The sequence below is a fragment of the Melanotaenia boesemani genome, chromosome 17 (genome assembly GCF_017639745.1).
Source record: "Melanotaenia boesemani isolate fMelBoe1 chromosome 17, fMelBoe1.pri, whole genome shotgun sequence".
In the NCBI taxonomy this organism is placed as follows: domain Eukaryota; kingdom Metazoa; phylum Chordata; class Actinopteri; order Atheriniformes; family Melanotaeniidae; genus Melanotaenia; species Melanotaenia boesemani.
The window spans coordinates 18,070,614-18,094,970 of NC_055698.1; the positions used below are offsets into that span (position 1 = coordinate 18,070,614).

At 37.9% G+C, this 24,357-nt stretch overlaps 1 protein-coding gene and 1 long non-coding RNA gene across 5 annotated transcripts; one reads left to right on the forward strand and one right to left on the reverse strand.

Annotated features, from left to right (window-relative positions):
* Window positions 1-122: 122 nt before the first annotated feature.
* On the reverse strand, window positions 123-17,581 carry grhl2b (grainyhead-like transcription factor 2b). Of its 4 annotated transcripts, none has more exons than XM_041967342.1 (16): window positions 17,231-17,581; window positions 15,242-15,431; window positions 14,861-14,928; window positions 12,991-13,366; window positions 12,360-12,418; window positions 11,984-12,140; window positions 10,392-10,503; window positions 6,761-6,855; window positions 3,633-3,791; window positions 2,969-3,026; window positions 2,685-2,824; window positions 2,473-2,510; window positions 2,210-2,301; window positions 1,293-1,378; window positions 1,146-1,210; window positions 123-1,063 (listed from the first exon to the last, which is right to left on the reverse strand). In XM_041967342.1, the coding sequence occupies exons 1-16, from the start codon at window positions 17,248-17,250 to the stop codon at window positions 949-951; spliced, it is 1,830 nt and encodes a 609-aa protein (XP_041823276.1). In that variant the 5' UTR covers window positions 17,251-17,581; the 3' UTR covers window positions 123-948. The 4 variants fall into 4 exon arrangements, with proteins under 4 accessions (XP_041823276.1, XP_041823278.1, XP_041823275.1 ...); XM_041967344.1 differs by lacking the exon at window positions 17,231-17,581 and adding an exon at window positions 16,281-16,445; XM_041967341.1 differs by lacking the exon at window positions 17,231-17,581 and having other exon boundaries at window positions 2,210-2,298; window positions 15,242-16,265.
* Window positions 17,582-20,356: 2,775 nt separating this feature from the next.
* On the forward strand, window positions 20,357-21,783 carry LOC121628309. The gene is made up of 3 exons (XR_006008143.1): window positions 20,357-20,388; window positions 20,553-20,624; window positions 21,065-21,783. It is a non-coding gene; the product is annotated as an uncharacterized LOC121628309 (long non-coding RNA).
* The last annotated feature ends 2,574 nt before the right edge of the window (window positions 21,784-24,357 follow it).

Genomic DNA, 24,357 nt, shown 5'->3' on the forward strand with positions numbered 1-24,357 from the left:
GGTTTTAACGATTGCAGCACAAAAACTACAATCAGTTATCTCCCATTTACTAATGTAGTACACGCACAACCACCCAAAAATAATAAAACAAAGTAAACAAAAATAAAACGTGACTTAGAAAATGAAATGAATAAAAATACTTTATTAATCCCAATAGGAAATTATAATGCTAGTTTTTCTAAACTTATATTTATTAACTTTTCAACACATCCAAGCATATGACACAGTAAATTACAGCTATGTACGAATTCTCCCCCATGAGATGTTTATAATGTTCATTAATCATTATCATTTCATGTAAGGCTCTACTAAGTTACACCAAAGCTATTTGTTGACATGTAAATATTTAATGGCTGAAAAAAGACTCCTTGAGTATGGTGACTTTAGGGGAAGTCGCTGAAATGCACTAAAGTACTTGAAATTCTTAGATAAGTTGCTCTAGAAATGCAAAACTTAATAAATAATAACACATCTATTAAAACATAAATCTGGCATGCAAATAAGCTGCTAAGTTACTTGGGATCAAATAATTGAAGTTGTAGCTACTTAAAATACATCAGGCACTTCATGAGGCTGCTCCTGATTTGTTATTTGGCAAAAACAAACAAACAAAAAGAAAACAATATGTCTGTACAGAATGAGAAAAAACATACAAGGTTTTTTTAATACAATAAAAAATATTCAATAAAACTGGAGGACATGGATCTGTTGTTCACTACCAGTTCACAAAAATGCCCCTTTTTTTTATTTAAATCATCTTCCTGCACAGGAAATATGACTTGCTTCATAGTGTAAATGTTGGAGATGAATCAGTGGAGTCCACTTTGACCTTAAAACATTGGCGAAGCTCCACCAATGTTGTATCTCCAATAACGTATGTCAGTTTATCAGTAGTCACAGCTTCTCCTTTGACTTATCTTGCAGTCTCTCAGGTCTGCTGACAAGCTGTCAAATCTCTGTCAGTATGATCTTGTAGGCGTCTGCGTAGCTCTCAATGCTGAGAATGAAGGTGTCTTCGTTGGAGTAATGCTCAATGATGTTATCATCCATATTCACTAGGATTCTGTCATAAAACACAAAACACTCATTACACATTGAGAAAGCTAAAAAGTAGCCCTTTATGTTTAACATGAATCCTCACTCACCCTTTTTTACTTTTCTTGTACACTTTGGCTATACTTTCCGTGGGAACACCATACTTCTCAGATATCTGTCAATGACAAAAATAACCTGTGAACATGCGCTCTGTAAACTGTGCCTTTGACACATGTGGACAGAAAGGCAGCACTCACAGCCTCCATCAGGCCTCTGAGTGTTGGAGACTTCAGCATCAGAGCGTCGAACACCTCATCTGTTTCCTTTCTGACGTACAGCAGCACTGCAGACAAGAGGGAGAAGATATGCCTATGGAATAAAACACTGAGATATATGTCTGTGTGACTCACTGATTTCGGCTTGTAGCACTGACAATTTTAGATCACTTGTACTGTTTGTCATGTTAGGCTATGATTTTCAAGAATCTTCAAGCATGTCACATTAAGGGTTTCTATTTGGGCAAAACAAACATGTAGAAAACCTTGTGGCGTTATTTTTTATTTATTTATATACGTTGCCTACATAGGTAATAATTAAGAATAATAAGATGTTTCTATAACAAAAAGATGACAGCTGTGGAAGGTTGTATGAATCAGTGGACCTTGTCTCAAAAGTAATTTTCTCCACTTCGATAAGGATGAGCTCAGATTATCTCATTTTATGCCCATGCAGCTAAGAAAAATGGAAATTTAAGCATCTACAAGGCTCATGAAAAACTACTCTGTGCCTCTTTAGGAGAGATGCTACAGCGATTGGTGGTGATTCATTATAAAACGTAGTCGTCACATCTTAGTATGCACAGTGGATTTGTGGATTTTATTAGATAAATTGCCTTTTTAAATATAACTTTTATAAATACTAAAAAAAAAAATCTTGGTAATGACGTTCAAACATGATGGAAAATTACTGGATGTAAGAGGATGAGTTGACCTGGGAAGAAAGTGTCTCTTGTTCAGGTCTGATTTTATGTAAACAGTGAACTAAATCACCAGAAAAGTCAAACGATCTTTTCTGGAAGTTTCACAGCTCCGGTCCCTGGACTGGATCATTTCTTCATGCATACGCAAGATAAAAAAAAAAAAAAGAAAAAACGGAGGGAGCCGCCATTATGTACCTCTCTTGTGCGTCTCCTCTTTGATCTGTTTGTGAGGTGACGGACACAGGTCTTCATCTGATGGCCTGAACATCCTCTTCACCAGCACGCTACTGAAAACATATAAACATGTTTTCTGCTACACCCACAATGTATGCACTTTTTTACTTCATGTCATCATGCACTTTCGTCTGTGTGAGGTGGGTATGTGTATCTACTTTTATTTGCATGCCATATATTTGTATGAGCTAATGTAAATTCATGTTTCCTGTTTATGCACTCACCCTTCTCTCTCAATCTCCTCTGTATTGAAGGTAAACACCTAGAAAGAAAGTAGTATGTATCAATAGAAGTGTCGAACTAAATGCATAAAAATGACATGAATTAAAACACCTAAATCAAAATTTGGTCATGTTAAAATGATATGTATATATATATTTAAAGTCCCTTCATATAGATAAAGATAAATATAAATATAAATATAAAGAAGGTCTACCTGTCCAGCCCTCTGCAGGTTGCCAAAGTGAACATCAGGGATAAAAAGTACCGGCTGGGCCTCCAAGTCTGTCATGATCTTGAAGTAGGTGGTGTCTGACTTTTTGGGAATAGTTATCACCCCAACACTACCATCTTTTCCTGATCAGAAAGCAACAAAGAAGACAACTTATCAATTAACTCTTTATCTTATATTTACTGGATGGGAAGCTGTTTGCAGTAGAAATGATAAAGTTATAACAGCTACATGCACCTAAGAGCTAAATTTTATTTTGTGGCTCAAACCTTTTGACTTCTTACGGAGTAATTTTCTCTCCTCATCCCTTATCTTCCTCTCTGCTCCCTGAATAAAGTAAAAAAAGGAGACATTGGTTTGTGAAAATGTTACAAGCCAAACAATATGCTAAGAGCTCATGGTGTTTGTTCAGTATGCTCAGGTGAGCTTTGAGGATCACTGCACTCTGACCACTAGAGGGAGGGCTGATGTCAGGAGTTAAAGTGCACACTGCGGCTGAAGGTCTCAATATTTTGCAGTAAAATGCAGTTTACTCTTTAGCACATGTTTTGTATAAAAGGTAAGCCCTTTCCATTAGTAACACTCAGCAGCTTAAACAGGAAGGACCACAAGAGATGACTGAACTGAGGCTAATCCAGAAAGCTGTTAGTAGCATATTAATGTTCAAATTTGCTATATATTAATTGTTGATGTTTAGATTTTATTTGTTTAATCTCTCCATTTCCATTTCCTAGTCCACATGTGAACAATATAAAAAATCTACTGCTATATTTTGAGAGGTGCTGCTTACTGAGTGAATTCATAGATTTTTCTTTAAAGGTCATAGCCTTCCTAGTCAAGGGGACTGAGTGACCTTTTCCAGTAGCAGTACATAAACTACAAGTAATGCACTGATAACTCTGCAAGACTTTTAAAGAAAAAGCGATTTGTCACCTTGTCACAGAAAACCTTGATCTGTGAGTAGGCCCTGTGGAGTGGCTTGTTGCTGCGGTTGTTATAGCTGTACGTGTCGATCTGGATCATCAGAGGAAGACCCTTCACGCCCTTCTGAGAGGAGAAGTCTGTACTCAGACAGTTGACTGTGATGAAGATCTTCCAGGGATGCAGCACAAGGAATGAGAGGAGAAATTTACATACTTTATTTAAACTATAAGTAAACATATCTATCTAAAAACCTACTTTCTCTTTAGGTATAGAGAATATTCTCCAAATTGCTGTATATTTGGGTAAATATCAGTTGGGATTACACTTTGCTGCCATTGAAACGTATGTTGAGTCAACACTGTGTCTGCTTTTACAGCAAGTCTGTAAAAACTATTTTGAGCTACTACGAACTAGCCATAACTGAAGATCAGTTTAGGAGAAAAATTTAACAAGTGTAATTTTTTCAGACTTCTAAGCAACACAAACAAAATTCATTTCAACTTGTTTGCTTTCTGCTTGGCAGATATCTCAGTAGATTAAACTCAGCTAACTGCAGAGCAACAGATAAAGGAAAAGTTGCAATTTTCTTCCTGATTTGACTGGTGTCATCATTTGCAAAAGAAAATATGTAACAAAAGTGTTGCATTTCTTGCTCTTTGAATCAGAACACAACTCACCATCAATCTTGGGCTTTTGTTGTTAATTACATCTACAACAAAAGCCATGGTGGTTGGTCATTAACTCAAACCATAAAAACTGTGAGCTACAGCAGTTAAGGGGAAAGCTTAATTTAAATCTCTAAACTTGAAATTTTAAAAATCTCTTGAATTAATGCACTTGATAGTAAAGCTCAATGTTATAGAGAGCTTAATTTGTATAATGTAGTTTGAGCATAATTTCTCTCTCTCTGTGTATTTCTGTACACAGTTTGAACAGAAATGTCTGTGTATTTCTGTGTATCTAGAAATCATGTTTACTTTTAGGGACCATGCACAAAGAGATGCTTTGTACCAGATGTAACCACTAGTTAAATTCAACCACACATGGCAGGTAAACATACACACATAGCACTAAAGCTCAACAGATACTCAAAATCAAATTAAGGTATAGATTTTTTTCATGTATTGAAGGGATTATAGGAAAACTATATAAGTGCAGTATATGTTTAAAAATATCTGTATACAATTAACTGGATCAAAGTATTTGACTTTACATTGCATTTTACCATTATTATTATTACATTTTATTGAATGACACAAATCTTTAGTTACATTTCCTTGTGAAATACATTGTGACAGTCTTCTCAATATTTGGGGTAAAACATTAAGCTTTAAGCCAGTCTGAGATGTGTTCTACTACTTGTTAAGTCTATTAGTCATATCTACAGTATATACAACTGAGTCATCTGCATACATTAAAATCCCTGCATCGTCATACTTAACAGATGTATAAGCTAAATACAGTCACTTAAATTGACTGATAAATTGTAGTTCAAAAGCTTTGTAAGAAATATCAAATGACTGACTCTATCAAAAGCCTTACACAGGTATGATAACAGTGCTCCAATTACCCTTCCTTTGTTTAGACTCACCATAAAACCAGACACTCAGTTGATATTCTAAGGTGGAGCCCTAAACAAGTCCACTTTCAGGTTACATTAAAATTTTCCATAAGGTTCCTGATGTTTCTCATAAAAGAATAGCATTCATTTGTCAGCATTGTGCATTTATTTATTTATCTGATTAAATTAATTAATGAAACTTTCCAAACCACGCAGCAGGCGATCCGCTCCATTTCCTTCATTATCGTGGACAGCAGCATTGTTTGTTAGCTGTGTGCATGAGCTGCTTAAACAGGGACCACATATGCTACTTTACGGTTGTTAAAATAACTTTCTGATTGTATATGAGTTGTAGCTGAATGATTTAGCTGCATACAGTAGTAGCAGGTTCTTGGCAGTTCATGATCGAGCCTTTAGATCATACAGTGAGGACAATGTCTGCTATATGACTTATAGCTTTCGAATATCAGTTTGAGGGGTAATTTTTGAGTTTTTTGTCTATGCAACTTTGGGTGTCAGATAGCATTCCTGTGCACAGCCCCTCTGTCACACTCATTAGGACCTGCTCCATCACCATAGCAACCGAGCAAGCAAGTAACAGATTTCATCATGGCTACCTTCATAATACGTGTACAGTATTATGGCAACAATTGTTCAACCATATGTATTGCTCACCATGCAGTAGCTGCACTGACACCCATATCTTCAGAAATGTTCTGATATTCAATATATTTTCCTCATTTGACATGTAAACTTCACTTTTTCAGTAGTTGCATAGTTCTGATGCATTCAAAAATGTTTTAAAGTAAAAAAAGAAGAAAAAAAAAGTAGTTTAAGTGCTTCAAGAGGCTTATTCACACTTAACTGTTATAATATTAAGACAAATTAGTGAGATAGTGAGAAAGAGAAGGTAAATACTGGCAAAAGAGTGTCTTTGTCTAAAGGCAGCTATTGCAATATAAACACTGTTAGACACAACCCACACACCAAACAAACACATAGTCACTTATGTTCACACAGAAATGAGGGCAAAACAAACAACGGAGGGTGGGGACAGGGACTAGTGTGTGTTGGCCCTTGGGGGCACTCTGGAGTTCAAACACTGACGGGGCTCCATTTAAGGAGTGGCCACAAAGGAGTGGGCTTCACAGAGACAAAGAGCAAACATGGAAAAAGTACACAACACTGCCCATTAGTTTTATAACACATAGTAGAAGAGAAGGAACGGCTTTTAGGACTGAGTTTTGCACTGATCGCAACATCAGAGACTTTTATTATCAATATTAAAGTGAACTTCTGAGTGTTTGTAGTGAATACAGATCAGATGCTTGCATCACATCTGAAAACCGGTTCATTTGTCAAGTGAGTGCAATTGTTTGCTTGCACCTGAATCAGCGCAAAAAAAAAAAACCTGTCCTTCTGCTTTTTCACAATTATAACACACCTTCAGTGAGAGTGAACATAGTAGACTGGTTTCTGGGAAAATTTAGAATGACATTTAACTCCTGCACACACACACATACACACACAAAAAAAACAAAAAACCAAAACAGGTTGTAACATTAGCATTCTGTACCTTGGCTTCCTCATTGACATCCCAGGTGAAGGAAATAGCGTTGTAGGCTATTTCTTCAATATTGCCGATTGTGTTGAAGCTCTCCTTGTAATCAGCTGTTAGAAAAAAAACAAAACAAAACAAAAAAAAAAAACAAGCACATGGTTAATTCCTGCACAACTTCACATGTAGAACAAATGTGCCTCAAGCATCAGACCTCCCTTCATGAAAACACACAATGAGCAGCTCAATAAAAGACAAAAGCTGGTAGCTATTGTTTGTTAAGATAAGCACTCAAATGGCACACTTCAATTTCAGAAGATAAAGCCTTATCTGCTTGAACAAACAAACTTGGGCTTCAAAGGCAGTAAGCGGAAACACAGGAGGCTAATTCCACTCTGAGGGTCGAATTATAGGCCAACTGACCGCATCGGTTACCTATCGCTGACCTGTGACAACAAGTAGGAGAGACTCCATGGCGCTCACTGGTATACTATTCAAATGCTCATGTTCAAAATTTACAATGTGCAAAAGAAAAAACAGAAATGTGCCAATTACAAGCATAACAGTTTACAAACAATGACAATTTCGCTCAGTTTCAAATGTGTTGTGGGACTGAATGTCAATGATATAAAATGCGTACACTGGAAGTTGAAAGATGCTAACCTTATGTTTACTTGTCTGCAAATCATTGTCTACAGTTTTATAGATTTGCAGGTCACATCTCAGAACAGCCCCCAGGTCCTTTAGTGATGTCCTCCATCATCCTGACCGTTGTTGCATCAACACTTCCTGCTTCCTCAGCAGGTGCACAAAGCTGCAGGGCAGGCTTCAACACGCCTCCCTGCTAACATCCCCCATTAAATGGCCCCATTCAAATGATCCATTCAACGACACAGCCCAGGGGCACGATCCATTGGCCTCACCCCCTCATCCTTCACTGCTATTCAAACCAGATATTTGGACATCTTTGAGTTACATCCAGCTATAGGCTGACGAAGCTTAACAGGATGGCAGATAGTATGTCATTCGACCCAGAGAGCCATCCTCCATCACTGGACTCGGTTTCTCAGCATGGTGGTTCGTCCTCAAAAGGATATCACTCTTCCTCATGACACACGCACTGATGACTATATAGAACCAGGTGATAATTTATATATAAGAGGAACTGTTGCAAGAGTCTGTGATTTCTGTGGAACCAAGTAATCTACTTGATTACTTAAAAATTGTGGTCTGATCTACATCTGAGTCACTATTGTCAACAAATGCAATCAACATTATGACACACAGTTGTACTTCATATGTCTTTACTGAACACGATGAGTAATCACTCAGACCTTCCTGAGAAAAGAAGGTGCCATCTTGAATTTTATTAGTTGTAAAAACTCTTTCAACCACAAAAACCTACATCGCAAATTTCCTGAAGATATTTATGAGACTTACACAATGATAAGAGGAGGAATGTTCCAACAAAACTGTTCCAGACATCCCACACTTTTAAGCTTGTGTGTGAAGCAACAGAAGCACCTGACTACCAGCAAAAGATTCGAAGAACACCAAATTTGCACACACTTTTCCCAGCCTGAACTATAAGTACTTTTTGCATTTCAATAAAGATAGCAACTTTTCAGGTTATCACTTTAGTCACACGTGAAAATGAAATAATGTAAGACATCCCAATAGTCTTGGTATAGAATATGACTTTTAAGCTTCATGTTCACTTTATTGAGAAGCATGTTGTCCCTCACAAATCTAATACTGTCTGTCAGCCATGACTCAAGCATAGGTAATGGTGATCTTTTTTTCACCAGACATAGACAAGCTGCCCCAATCAGAGTAAAAATGGTTAAAAATGCAGCTTCACCAGAAAAATCTGTTGATCCAACATTAACCCCTCTTTGCATTCCTCAATTTGCTTCCTGTAAAGTTTGGAATAAACAACAAGATCCATTTGGTCACATATAAGTCTGCATGACTTTCTCCACAGTTTCATTTTTGATCTGTTAGATCTTTATTCCATCAGATCCTTAAATTGGTCTTTTATCTTCATCCATCTAAATTTTTGTCTGTGATTGTGAGTTAGAGAAAGATCAAAACAAAATTTCTGACTTATTAAAGCAGAAACTGTTGTAATTCCAACAGGTTCATAAACGTCCTCTTACAACAGTAGAGTCAGATAATAATAAAAAAAAAACATCAGGATTGATAATTTTGGTCCAATAATTGGCTGCATCCAGTAGCTGAGATATATTTCTCCCTGGAACGATATGGTGGACCAACCAACACTACCTTAAAGACAGACTGAAATCAGGAAAATCTGGGGGACTCGGTTTGATTGTCCCAGGAAATTTAAAAGATTTTGTACCTCCATTTGGTTTGGTTTGCTTTCACACTGCACTTTACTCAAGTGAACCAAACTGCCTGAACAATGTCATGCAGTAACAACATTTAACAACAAGAAAGAAGGAGAAAATCTGGCTCATTGATTGGCCACACAGAAAAACAGCTCGTTCACTGCAACACCAACGTTGTTTTCTGTTTTTAGTTTGGCGTTAAACTCTAAAATTTACCAGAATACGTCCAGTGTGAGCAAGAGAGACAGAGTTATCTGACTGTCCAATGTAACTTCCTATTTTTTGTCCACTGGATGGACTGTTTGCATTCACACCGTCAGTGCATAAGACCAGAGTGAACTTCCAGTTTTCAAGCAGACCAGACTTTGCTTCTTTGTTCTGCAACTAATGCAAATTCGAACTGTTCCAAAATTACCGTCCTATCGGACCAGAGTTCGTTTAAAGCTGACTAAACATTGTCACTGTAAATCCCCTCAGAGAAAAGAAAAAAGTGCATCCATCCATCCATCCATTGACTCTTTCTTTTCTTTAAAATTTATCTCATGACGCGTTCGGCTGTTCTAACAGATATAAAGATGCATGTGAATTGTAGGCTGATTGGGTTTGGTTGACGTAAACATAGGAATTCAGATTAAAATAATAGACCAACACAAGTTGCTGTAACACTCTGGCTAACATTCCTCTCCTTGTCCCAACAAGCTACATAGAGGTGTGTGTATGTTTGTGTGTATCTACCTTCTTCCACAAATCTCCCACATACCTCTGAATGTCTGCCTGCTCTGCAGGCCCGAGCCTGTCAAATACAAACCGCCAACAAGCTTCTCACATACATACAGTCAACAAGGCGTAGAAAGTCGGTTCAAATTCAAATGCATCAACTGAAAACTGAAGGCAGATAAAAAGTCAACACGTGAAGTCTGCACAGCTCCATATCGGTACATGTATACCCGTGGGAAATACTTTAAGACATAACGGCTGGCTGGTTTAGCTTGTCATGTTTTTAACAAATCTGTATTTTGCTCAGTCTCTCAGGGAATGATGGGGGGATTAGAGGATTTACGTTGCATGTCCCAGTAACACCTTGACATTAAGAGACTCAGGTGTGTGTGTGTTTGACAGACCAGCCTCCTTTTTGATGTAGGATGATGGTGGCCAGCTGAGCCACAGGCAGACAGTTGGGTGGAGGCCTGTTTGCTCTCCATTTGGTAATGCTTTGTTTATTCACAAAGCAACTTCCAACTTTTGCAACCGCATAAATCTAGCATTTTTTTACAAAAGATGGGCAACAAAAGTCTTACCAATGTCCAAGACTCGCTGTTTTGCTGTGTGCTGCCGAGAGTGCCAGTACTTCCAATATTTAAGTTGCTCGTCGCGGTTCTTATCCTCACTGAACACAACCATGATCACGCTCTGTGAAGGGAACAAGGCAGGAATACTGTCAAAATGAATATGGGCTGAAAGATTAAAATGTATCTATATTGGCACTTGTTTCACTTCAGCTGGCCACATTAATTATTTTACTCTGCTTGTGACAAGTGAAGATAGTTCTACTCGATTTGACAGCATCTATAAATAAGATAATTAGTCAATACATATTAAATATATAAAGACTGCCAGATGTTCATATTTGGAATGTGGGCCAGAAAATCTGAATCTGGCGAGAGTACAAGGTTAAAAGCTCTGGTCCTGAAGGCAGGGAAGGTGTATTATCCTGTATCTATGGATGATAATTAAATGCAAAATGTCAGTTTTTTACCTTAGCTTAAAAGCTCTGACCTGCCATTTTTGCCACTGTTTCTTGTACATCTTGTTGTGTGCTTAGGGATCAACATTCAAGGTGCACTCTATCAGAGTTAATTTAGACTGTCTGATTGGATGGTTATCTGATGTGTTTTGCTCCATGGGCCATGGGTCTTGCTGTGTTTGTTGTTCCTAATTAAGAAACACTTAACTAAATCAGTCTGTCTGCCAGTTTAGTGTTCATTTTGGCAGAATTTTAGGATGCAAAAGAAAAAAAAAGCATTAAATACTAATATATTATCTTATTATTAAGATAATGGTCTTAAAATGTTGCAACACACTTTGTACAGTAAGTAGAGCCAGGCCGATCAACCAACCAGTTATCACAGATATACGGTTACAAGCATATCTGTTACAGTATATATTAGAGTCAATTCCAACTCCACTTTATTTATATAGCACTTTTAAAACAACACAGTTGACCAGCCAAAATGAAACCTATTTTCACAGAAGGTTGTTTAAAAGCCCCACATGGCTCAAGAGAGCAAGCACCAACTATGCCTGTCACATTACTCATTTTCACATCCATCATTTGGATAAATAAAACTGCTAATAATTGTAGTATTAAAACTAAGCTGAAACTTTTTCTTTAGAATCAAGATTTCAAGGCCAAAAAGAGATTTTGCAGTTGTCTTTTATATGTCTGTGCTGCATTTTGGTGATTCCATTTACACACATGCTTTGTAATACCTTCATGCTCTGGACTTGGTCTACTCTGAAGCATTGAGGTTCATTACAAGCCTTAATGTCCTTATTCGCTGTATATATTGTATCTCAGGTTTTATGGTTTGTCTTACCCTTCTATAAACTCAAACACTTGCACATACTTGTTTCCATACTATCCTTATTTTCATCCCCATCCTACCAACAGACCCATGTCCTTGAAAGAAACAATACAGGAAGCTAGTATTTCTGCTCCCAAGATTAGTTCCTTTTAACAGTACGTAGAATCCGTACTGAGGTTGTTTAAATATGCTTTCTGTACTCTTTAAACAGGCAATATGACAGTGTGCAATATTCAGATATGAAAGATCTGTTGTTTTTAAATAGTGGTAAAATAATCAAATGAAGATGGAAATGACCAGCTCACCCGGACTTTACTAATGGGGTGACGGAGGCGTTTGTTGGCGCTAAGCTCGTTGAGCGTGACGGCATAGAACTGGCCTTTGTTCAGGTAGGTCATTGGTCCCTCGCCTTGCTTCTGACGGAGCGAGCGAGTGGCGTCCAGCGTATACTGGAAGCTGTCACTGCACACACACAAGAGATAGATGTGATCACAAAAAACAAAGTACCATGAGATAACATCACCACAGAGGACAAATTCCTTTGCAAAAGCTCACTTTTGCATTCCTTGATAGATCACTTCCACTCTGTTTACATCTAATAGTGCAGGCTGTAGCTAAACGTAAACACTTTGCTTATACTGTACTGTGATACACAAGGGCTGACTCATTGCAGTGACTTACACTCCATCCTGTTGAAATAAGAAGTCATCTGTGGCTAGGGAGGAAGGTGAGAGGTACTTCTGTTGAAAAAAGCCAAAAAACAAAGAGAAAGAGGAAATTATGAAAGTTTATTCCAATTGAGAGGAACTGGTAAAACAATGCAGCAAATGAGCAAAAACACAAAAAGCAGCAGCCATTTTTAATGAATAGAGTTCAGAACCAACAATGAACAGACAAAATGACCATTCAAAGGGTGTTTGTCAGGTTAGGAAGCTTTTAACGGTCTTTATCATTCTTCACATTCAGATTTGCTCTGCTTTATTTCCTTTTTTTAATATCTGATTCATCACTACGTATGATGGGATTGTCAAAGTGTCTCCTCATAGTGCACAGTTTGTGATAATCTGTGGTTTGTAGGAAAGCTTGCTCCTGTGTGCCGCACTACAAGCTGGTCTATTAAGTTTTTTTTTTAGTGGAAATCAATAGACTTTTTTGACATCGAAGTTGTTGTTTTTACTACACCAGAATTACACGTAGTAAGCCACATTTTTGTCTGCATAGCTCTATGTTTACCTAGTTTAACCATCTTCATGGTACAGCTGTGCCTTTAAAACAACGGTACATTTCATGTCCATATTCTTTCCTTTCTTACCCTGTCTGTCTCCTCCTCATAAGGGCTGTCGGGTGGACTCTGTTGGTCTTCTTTCATGTATGAGCTGTGACTGACGTTGGTCACCTCATATGGGCTCTGTTCGTAGACCACACGAGCCGATTCCTCTCCTTCCACCCTGTAGTGGAGCCCAGCTCCTGCCATGAAGACAGGGGCATACACTTCAGCCTTCACCACGGCCACAGCAGGAGAGCCGTCTACTGAACCTGCTTCTGTTGAGGTGCTGAACTGCTCCCGTGTAGCCTCCTGGTGCTCTGTGTTCAGTGACAGGTTGACGGGAACAGACTTGAGAACCTGAACACGGTTGTCCACTGTTTCTGCCTCGTTTTGGCTGCTTGGTTTGCTTGGCAACATAGACCTGAGTGGAAACAAAGGTTGATCAAGAGTTGGGATGTATTTTCTTTTGAAAGCATCTGAAATGATTTGCTGGAAAACCTATTGTTCTACCTGGTATTGATCCAAACCCTACCTCAACCCAAAATGGCTTAAAAAATAACATAAAACTTACAATAACATAATCAAGCAATATTTTGTTTAGCAAACAAATACAGAGTTTCCCGATAAGTTCATCCGGAGCAGTCTTTTACAAATTGGTCCCCATTTTGTCTTTATTTTTTAATGCAAAGAGACATAAATGACGAGGTGTTCTGCTATGATCGGTTAGAGTTAGCTTAGCTAAAGAAATTGGCTGTTGGGACCTATTTGAATCAAATCCTGAATGCAGTATAAACAAAGGAAAACATGTTGATTCAGTTTATATTGGAAACTGTTTACCACCAAGCAAAGACCTGAACAGCTGTGGCAGTGATAGCCAACACCCTCCAATCAGTGGTTGACAAAAAATGTATTATGCCTCCAAAGCAACAAAGCACCATTAGAACTAGCTTAAGCTTGTGTTACAATTTCAGCTTTACAACAGCAGCAAAGTATGGAAACAAAAGATGGAAAAAACTGGCTCCTTCCATGCAAGCATCACCCATCTTTCATGAAATACCTCAGAAAATCTTGAGCAAACACGACTATAGCTTCATTTATTAGAATATGAAGGGATCTATACATTGCCCAGCTTAAAACAGAAGAAAAAATCCTTAAAAAAGTGATTTATTACTACATATGATTTTTATTTGTAGTATATCATTTTATAAATGCTTTAGTATAATAATAGATGTAAATAATTTAGATTTAACTTTTTTTTGGCAAATATTATAAGGAAGAAAGAACAATAAAACACAAAACTTCTAAATGGGCCCTTAAAGTATGTTTATTTGAGAAGCCTGAAAGCTGCTTTTCTTTAAAGATTCCCACCAATAATTACGTTGACAGCAGATGTAATATAATAATGTAAGGATGAATTCTTATTTAAATAGAAATGAGGGAATGTTTTTGTTTCTACTATCGGTAAACAGATAGCAGGACTGTGTTCTAACAGCATGAGCTAACTGTATCATCAAATCTTCTGTTTCCTCTTATTCGTCAGGGATCGGTAGGTTTCTATTGGCCTTGGACCAGACTTTGCTCCTTTCATACAGTTTCAGTGCTCAAAGTAAAAATAGACTTGCTCAAGTGTGACATTTTCTCACATTCAGATACTGACAGTACTTGTCTTTGATCATTTAAAAATGACAGTTTGTTATCTCGTCGTGTTTTAGTTGTAAGGAAAGTGTTTCCTGGTAAACCCCTTCATACTCAATCTTATTATATTTTGCTTTCGCTACGGTTATTGAACTGCTAGATTACATATAAGATGCAGCAGGAATGATTCGGTAGAAACAAAATCTTTAGCATATTTTCATGAACTTTCTGTCTGTGCATGTGGAAATTTGTCTCTGACAATGAGAGAACATTTACTGACCTCTTTTCCTGCTCCTCTGTAAGTTCAGCAACTTTGGGGACAGTCAAAAGTCTCTTTTCTTTGGGCACCTGCAAAAACACAAAGAGGTAAAATCAATCAATCAAAACTATATTTAACAGTTTCTTCTTCTTTTGGGACTAGTCTTTAATGTACCATGTGTAACATCAGACTTCTGTACAACTTTGTTTTTGCAGCAGTAGTCTTATATTGTCTCTCTGTGATATTATACATGAAGCTGCTGGGATATAAAAAGGATTTCAGACACATTTGATGATAAAGTATCATAATCATCAACTTGTGACTGAATAATATGAGCCTTGTCATCCTCAATGCCTTTTAAGTCATAGACATATGATGTATGACATGACTGTTTTTTTTAACCTTGTAGTAGTCGTAGAGCAGGCCCAAGGCGTTGGCACTGTCCTCATCCCCATTGATGCTCATCATGGCTTTGGTGGCGGCCGTCAGTGGGTTCTCCAGGTATGACCTCCAGGCCTCATCCTCGCTGGTGTAAGCCCGCCGCACAGCAGAGAAAGAGGTCTCATTGGGGACAACCACAACCAAACGCTTACTAAAAGCAACAGAAACACAAGCCAAAGCATTTAGATTCATTCATCTGATTGATCTACTGATCTTCTACTCCCAACAACCATAAAAAAACTTTTCTGTCATTGTGTTTACTTATTTATTTATTTATTTTTATCATACTATTGATTCAGAAAGAACTTCAAGATTAAATGATTATCTATAGTAGCTTTCACACCTATCAGGTTTTGTGTGTATGTGTTTGCCTCACTGCTCTTTGGTCCCACTTAAGGTGAGATCACACACTAGTTAAACACAATGTTGCCACAACAGCTCTTTCACCTCACCCAATCAAAGGAAAGTTTCTGAGTTTCTCGGCTTACTCTTGCAAAATAAATAACATTGGTACAATATCAGTGATCATCATGATAATGTTTATTTTCCCTAATGTATGTGGCAACAGCACAAATATCTAAATGACTAACCTGAAGTCATCAAAGTATATTAATCAGGAGTGTATTAATGGTTGTGAAATCTACTCAAGAAATCACTTCATAAAATTAAATGTATTTTAATTTACATTAAGTAATTAATTAGCAACCAAATAAAATATATGAACCTCTGATTTGTGGACTCATATTAATGCAAGCCATTAAAAAAAATAATTGAGCCTTTTCCAGAACTGGTGAATGACTCTCCCACCTCACAGCTAATAAATTTTTCACTCATTTTACATTTAGGCGATACCAAGTATCTCCATGGCAACCACGGTAGCAGGTACAGGGTTCACAGAAACATTATACATCTAGATGAAGTTCATAATTTCACCAACTCTGCTCTGGTGGATTTTTTTTTCCAAAATATTAACACTGCATGTCAAAATAGTGGCAGACACCTGCTGTCTCTCCAGCATGCTGAAAAACAGCAACTCTGCAAAGTGATGGAAACATCAGTGGCATGCAGGCACTTTCTGACAGGTTTTGCTTCATGATTTAATACACACAACTGTATCCTTGCAACTTTTAAAAATACAGATTCAACAGTGAGGAACTCCTGAGCCCTTTTATTATGTACTTGACACAACAATGAGATCTATTTTGATCATCATTATTGCAATAAATTCAGTTTAGAACTACATTACATAATTATAAACAATTAGATTAGATTAGATTAGACTTTATTATCTCACAGTGGAGAAATTCACTTGTTACAGCAGCTCTTGTTATAGAATAAAGTACAGAGAGGCAAAATAAGGTGAACATATAACCGTGCAGTATAGCTATTTTTAGGATGACTATCTTGGCATCAGTATTAATTATTTTTAATATCACTTGTTTCAGTCGTTAAGTCATCAGTCTAAGGTTAATTTCTTCTTAACAGTAAATGGAAAAATGAAGTTTACAGTATTACAAAGCAACACCATAGGCCATAGGCAATAAAAAAATGTCCTCTAACCCATCACACACTCTACTGTATGCCTAAAACGGGGTAAAAATCCATAAGTAGAACTAAAAATCTGTTTTTATTAAATTAAAATGTTGATGAAAAACAATCTTTGTAATTTTGAGGACTTCTCCATCAGTAAAAAATGGCGAATTCCACTCTAAAGAATCCACGACGCCAAAGTTTGCTTGTCAAATTTTCCTTTAGGCCTAAAATGGTTTCAAATTTGTCAGAAATTAGTATCCACAGGTGATGTAGGCGGCAACTGAGCCCTATATTTCCGTCCCAAATCCGTCAAACTCATTCTGGATTTAAAGATTTAATGAGAGCCTGAGCAGAAAACAAGTTTCTTCCTTCATGTAGAAAACATCAAAGATCCTCTCCTCCGCCTCGATCACTTACTTGTCTGTCTCCTGTGACATATTTTTTGCTTCCTCTACGATTCTTCCTTGCGAAACTGGACTTTCAAGTCGGAGCAGGTATTAGAGTGAGCGTGTTGCCAGAAGTTGGGCTACAAGTAAGTCGACTTTTCTCGCCCCGCGTCTTTTCCCCCTGCCCCTCTCTATGACCGTCTCCCCTCCGCGCCTCCACCTGGCAGGTAAAGCCGCTTTTGTCCCCTGCAGCCAATCACTTTTCTCGTCCCGTCTTCAGTTTGCATGCGGATTATGACAAATATCAACAAATATCCTGCTGCCATGCGTTGTAATATTTACTTTTTTCTCGCTTTAATGGCAGCAGGTCAACTTTGGCTGAAATTCTTTCACTGTAAAAAGAATTGAGGGCGAGGGCGAGTCTGCCGCTGATTGGTAGCTGCCGGGCGGAGCGCGGCTCTGATTGGCTGTTAGGACAGGTAGAGGCCCACCTCACCTGCTAAAGACTATTCAGGACACTACGGCACAGAAAACAGGAAAACTAAGGCATCTAAGTGCTAGAGAAATTAACTCCTGGTGGTTTATTTATAACTTCCAGGACTTTTAACGCCAAGAATTAAGTTCATATAGGATTTGACACAGATTGACCTCACACTGGTTCTCTTTCAATTACATCCACTGATCTAAGTTTTCACCCTCTGATTTTACTAATATTGACCTACCTGCGTGTGTGTGTGTGTGTGTGTGTGTGTGAGTGAGAGAGAGAGAGAGAGAGGGGGGGGCTAGTAATCTCAGACCAGAGCAAAGGCAGGGAGGAGCCCTGTCATTAGCTGACACAATGCCATTGTCTCCTTAATGAACTATTGTATGAAGAGATCCCAGTGTTTGGGATTACCCTGACTGGGCAAACAGTGTGTGTGTGTGAGAGTGTGTCTGTGTGTTACAAAGTGACCACTATGGTGAGATGCAATGATTTGTGGTTACTGAAGCTAAACAGAGTATTCTGACCGTTGTTTATATTTTAATTAGCAGTGTGTAGGGCTGGGCGATATGGCCTAAAAATAAAATCTCCGATTTTCTATAACCAAATCCGATTTCCGATTTTAATCGATTTTTTTTTCTTTTCTTACACAAAACATAAATAAACTTATTAAAAACATTTATTTGTTTATATAGATGAATACCAGCAAAAAATAAAGCATGTAATGTCTTAGCTTTTCCACCATATAAAAGACTTCATATCTTAAATAGAAATATGCGACACAATGCATCCGTGATCTCTTTCCATGTGGATCATGCAGTGCTTTACTAATTCAGATGGGAAATTGTAATCTGAGAGAAGTGAAGTGTCACATAAATACAGCAGAATGAATGTAAACATCTCAGGACAGTCTGCATTAAAAACAACAACAAAAAAACATTAAAATAAAGAAGTCCTCCCCAGGTTGATTTCATCTGGAGTTTAAAAAACTGTTGTGGTGCAATCTCCAAGTTGTTCCTATGAAAACGTTTGCATGACAAAAGAGACAGCCCTTTGCTTGTGAATGCCTTCAGGCACTCTGATATGGAAATAGGCAAAATTATGTTTCACGTTCAGTTTAACCGTCAGCAGTGTGTGTGTGTTTTGTTTGTGTGTGAAGAGCAAAGCATGTGTCTGCGTGCAGTTGAACACTCCTATCCTCCCTTGTCCAATTTGTTTTACAGAGCACCTGGGCCTTGGTTGGGCTCGTTCTATGTATGTGTATGTTTGAATGGGATTGCTAGATAAATACAGGTGGAGTCCTTTCCTTTTAAGAGCACAGAGATCGAGTGGTAGCTCAACAATGCAGAGACAAAAGAGAAGGAAATAAAAATGTTCTATTCATTCAACTCCATGACTTTATTTCTGCTCACGTTTAATATTGTGTTTTCAGGTATTACAGAACAGCCTACCTGAGCCTGTGTTGGGAATATCTTGTAGAAACAGCTGCAAATAAAAACACACACACACACAAATACCACAAATATATGCAAAAGTACAATGAAATAGAGCAAAACTATGACCAAGGTAAAACAAACACACTCTAAAAGGTATAATATTTTACCAGAACGTTAATGTGTTAGATGATTGTTTGTTCTTTAAAAGCTGCAGATGACAGCTTACAAAAATGTTCACATTTTTCAGGGACAGTCTTTGGGCACAGCTGGAGCACCAAAACATGCACCGTCTTAGGAATGTTCTCGTGTGCGTAGGATTTATGAGGCTTAACGGTTCAGGACCTCCTTTCATGAATTTTCAGTTTCATAATGCAAACAAAAAGTTTAGTGGGTGACAGATTTGACTGCAAGCAGGCCAACGTAGCACCCATATTCTTTAACTTCAAAGCAAAGCTGGTGTATTGTGTGCAGAATGGATTTATTCTTGCTGAAATAAGCATGGTCTTGTGTTGCTTCACAGCCTATATAAACCAGATCAGGGTCTTCACAGATGTTGCTCATGCTGTTTGCACTAATGCACTCACATACCATCATGGATGCTGACTTTTGAGCTGTGTGCTATTAATCAGATGGTCCATCTCTTCAGCCTTTAGGATATGGTGTCTCCAGTTTCCAAAAAAAGAATTTAAAATTTTAACTCAGAACACTGCAAAGTTTTTTTTGTTACATCCTCTCTGTCCATCTTTAATGAGTTTGGACCAGAAAAAGCAGCAGATTCCTGGACAAGCGTTTTCTTTGCATGATAACTTTTAAGTGAATGTGCCCAGGAACCTCTTCTCTCATAGTCCGTGCATGAACCATTAACATATACTCAGAAAGAAAGTAAGGGGAGTTGTTTCTCAAAATGAAAATAAAGGTGAAGCTTTTTATTTTTTCCAATTTGCTACCTTTCCCTGTAACACCTCTGCGTGCTGGAATGTCTGACATGTGGTGATAGGACAGTTGAAGGAGCGAGAGGGCTACCGTACAAGCTGCCACAGGCAGGCATGGGCAAGACTGGAGAGTCAGGGGCCACGAGTCACCGAATGCCTTTCTGTGACTGAGTGAGTATGTGTGTTTGTGTCCCACTCTGTGAGAGAGGTGAAAGGTGTATCCCACATACCATGATTTTTTTTTTTCAGTAGGAACAGCTTGCCTGGACTTGGCCAGGATTAGGTGTCTGAATCTACCTGTGTGAGTGCAGAAACTCACAGCTGAGAAGAGGACAAAAAGGTATGTGAATGAGTGTGTGTGTAGGAGTAGGTTGGTGGTGGTCCAGGTTGGAAATGGAAGGATGTGTTAGTCGAAGATGATTAATAAGTGAATAACCAAAACCTCTTATAGTTGAGGTCTGTTTATGCTGTATAATTTTGTTAAAGATGTTTTTTTAACTACAGACATCGACCTGCAACTACTTCCAGCTCAGATTTCACACATCAGGGTGGAATGAAAATCCATCTGGTATGGAAGTAAGGAAAATACATCTTTATATGAACACCAACACATGACATATATAACTCTGTCTTGTTATTAATTTGAGTAAAATTAAGCCAAAATAAAGGGTCAGTGTTGAAAAGAAACTGCAAAAAAAATACACCTTATGTTTTAAAAGCTGCAGAACCAACATTTAGCAGCAATAACTCAGGTTATTTAATTTCTACATGGTTTCTCACTTTGTTATGGGGGAATTTTGACCCTTATTTACATTTTTGCTTCAGTTTATTGATGTTTGCAGGCTCTGGTTTATGCACATTTCTCCTGAGCTCAGCACATTTGAGTTGAGTGGAGGTCTGGATTGACTGGGTCACTGCTCCACGGTCATGTTCTTGTTCAGCCATTGTGTTGCTGAGCTGCTGCTGCATTTGGGATCATTGTCCTGTTTGCATGACTCAATTTCTTTATTTGTCAGACAGGTGGGCTTACATCCGACTCTGGAATAATTTGAGGTACAGAGGAATTCATTTCTGATTCAGTGGTTGCAAGGTACCCAGCAGGTCCTGTGGTGGGAAAACAAACCAAAATCATCACACTACTACAGCGCTTGCCAGTTAGCATGTGGTGTTTGTGTTGATATGCTGTGTTTGGTTTACACCAAATGTCATGAAAACTTTAGTCCCGTGTGTCCAAATGACACTGTTCTAGAAGTCTTGTGGTTTTATTTTTTGTTTGTTTGTTTTGTTTTGTTTTGTTTTGTTTTTTAGATGCAACCTAAGCTGGGCTGCCATGTTGCTTTTGCTTCTATAGTGATTATCACACTTGCTGATGACTATTTAATAAGGAGTACTTGATTAAGCGGTAATGGTGGACCTAGTTTTTTAAACATCCTTTCTGCATTTTGGCATACATTTTATGAAATGATGATCATGTATTATGACAATTAATTTTGTTAACTGATGTTGAAATTACTTGATTTTAAGACTCTGTATAAACCAAGTTAAATATAATTTTCACTGTGTCCTGATATGTAGGTCACTATAAATTAAAGAGGCTGTGTTTTCTTTTTTTTTCCATGTGAGTGCATATTTATTTATCAGTTCACTCGCACTGTACTCATTTTAATATATCAAATTCTCTCCCTGGTTTACTCTTTGTCTTTCACTGTATGTTTGTTAGCCCGTCAGTCACGTGTGAAGCACTTTAACTGTACTAAGTGAATGGTAAATATCATTATTGAAATATTTTGTACTTTCAAAACAGATTTTGATGAGCAGATTTCAAGGCTCATTTGCAACTTTAACAGAGTAAATAAAATCTGTTCATATATTTACTGTTACAAAACTTGGTAACTTCTCTTTATTTGTGGTAAAAATGTCATTTGATCCAATCCCTGTTAACTTTGTTCACTAACAGTCAGTTGGCACAAATATCAGAGTGGCTGTTGTTGGTGCGCTGTCACCACCTTCACAATCAGCCTCTGTCCAACTGGCTTATGTCCGCCTGACCCAAGACCTCACCTCTCCTTCAGTTGCACTCTCTGTGTGAGTGTGTGTGCGTCGAAGTAAGAAATTAACTTTTTACCCTCCCTTGAAGGCATAATTTGCCTTCCTGGTGTGAATTTCTTGGGGCATTTCGGGGTCATTTTTAATGAAACAATGGCCAGAAACATTGGATTTCCATAAAGGCAAAAAACACTTGCAGGTAAGCTGTTAAGATTTATGTGGTTTAATCGTTAATTAGATTTAGTTGTTCTCTTTTACTGATTACTAAGAAAACTTCCAGCTACATGCTTTAACAAACCCTGTCTGTGTGTATACACTAATCTTCACAATCAAATCATGTGAGCCTCTGAAGTAGTGAGAGTTTGAAGCGTGAGGATGTGTTGTGACTGTGTCATGGCTTGTGTACAGCCCAACTGGTCGGGCAACATAGTGGCATGTCATGGTAGTTCAGCAGCAGCAGACTGTGGTAAAACCTGTTGGTTTAGAAAAAGAAAGGGAAAGCATAAAGGGAGAGCAGGGAGAGGAAGTGGCTAATGAGGAAGATGAAATCAACTTCCTCTTCCCTCAACAGTCTCCAGAAGAAATACGCAGCTCATTTTCACCCCCTTAAAGCTACTGTTTCACCCCTTCTGTGTGACCTTTTGCTGCTTGATAAGTTTATGGTGATTTTTATCTTAAAAAGGCATAACTTCTCAATCTGATATCAGATATGCAGTGATGCTGTGAGAGGTAGAAAACAGATTGCTGTGGGAAAGCCTAAAGATTACTTATAACAGATGGATCTTTTGACATTTGACAAGAATGGACCTCAAAGTCCTTGTATTGGGAGCTCAGGAACCAAACTAAAAAAAAAAATCTCAGGCTGTCTGTGGCAAACCCCTTCTCATTCATACCCACAATGGACAGCAAGATAATATTCTCTTTTACTATTGAATAGCTGACACCTGGAAGATTTGTTTTCACACAAGCCCTAAGGCAGGACAACCCCACCCCAAACCTATAAGCGAGCAAGTCCCTGCACAACATCCTCCAGGGTGGGGGAACTTGAGCAATGTGTGGCTTTTGTCATTTTTCCACCCCTTCTCTCTTTTACTTTTGGCCCCCTTCTGAAAGCATAATCACATCCTTCTCTCCTGAGAGATATTTCCCTCTTTCACAAAAGACTGAAAAGACTGTCTCCTCTTTTCTTGGGATAAAAATGCAGGAAGGTGGAGGAGGTGGGGGTACACAACGGCTAGCCAGAGACTTTTCTCACAATGATAAGATTTCTCTGAAGGAAGTCATGATACCAAACTATCAACAAGACTTTAACAGGAATAAACTCTATGGTGACTATTAGTGAATAAAATAATTAAACACATGCTTATGTTTGACTGGACTGATTATTTCCCATTAGAAAAAAATGATGGCTTGCTCATATTCAGATAAATAAAATTAATCTTTTCCCATTTTTCTCATTGACAGTTTGCTGTTAGTTGAGAGCGTATGTGTCTGTCTGCCTCATATGATATCTGGAGCTGCAGTTTATTTACATATTAGCTGAATTTAGTCAAATAATGAGAGGTAATGAACAGTGCCACTCTTTCCACCCACTGGCAAAACCACACTCACACAGATATTAGAGATAAATATCGAATGCAGTCATGTGAACCTTATTATGTGCTGTCAGGTCATGCTGCAGTGTGGTTTGTATAGCTTTGTCTCAAAATGAAAATATCTCCATTCATACGACAGCATTATAAATCCAGCTGTGTAACAATTTTATTAGCTTTGTAACAGTTTCAGTGTTAAATCTATGTGCACATGTTTTGGATGCTGGTGATACAGTTTTCTCTCACACCACTATTCACTATCAAGTACTCCATCTTATCAGGTGCCCTCTAGTGTTACTCTGAGGAAACATCTTTCAGTTTTATTCTTTGTCTCACCAAGCTGATGTTGGTCTTCTAAATTAACAAATTGGAGGGTTTGAATAACAGAAAAGTAAAGAAGTGAGTGCTTATACAAATAGGAAATTATCATAAAAACACACTATTTCAGGTGTTTTGGTCAGTTTTACAATGCTTAAAAACAAAAACAATAAAACATAATTATTTTTTTCAGTAATAAAAGAAGACATTAGATCATTTACTAATGACGAGACAAAAACACAGATTTTACACATCAGAGCTGTAAAACTGATATACCCCATAGTGGGTTTTTTTATATTGCCAGGCAAAATATGTACAGTGTAGAAAAGGTCCCAAAGTCTCCAGTTCATTTA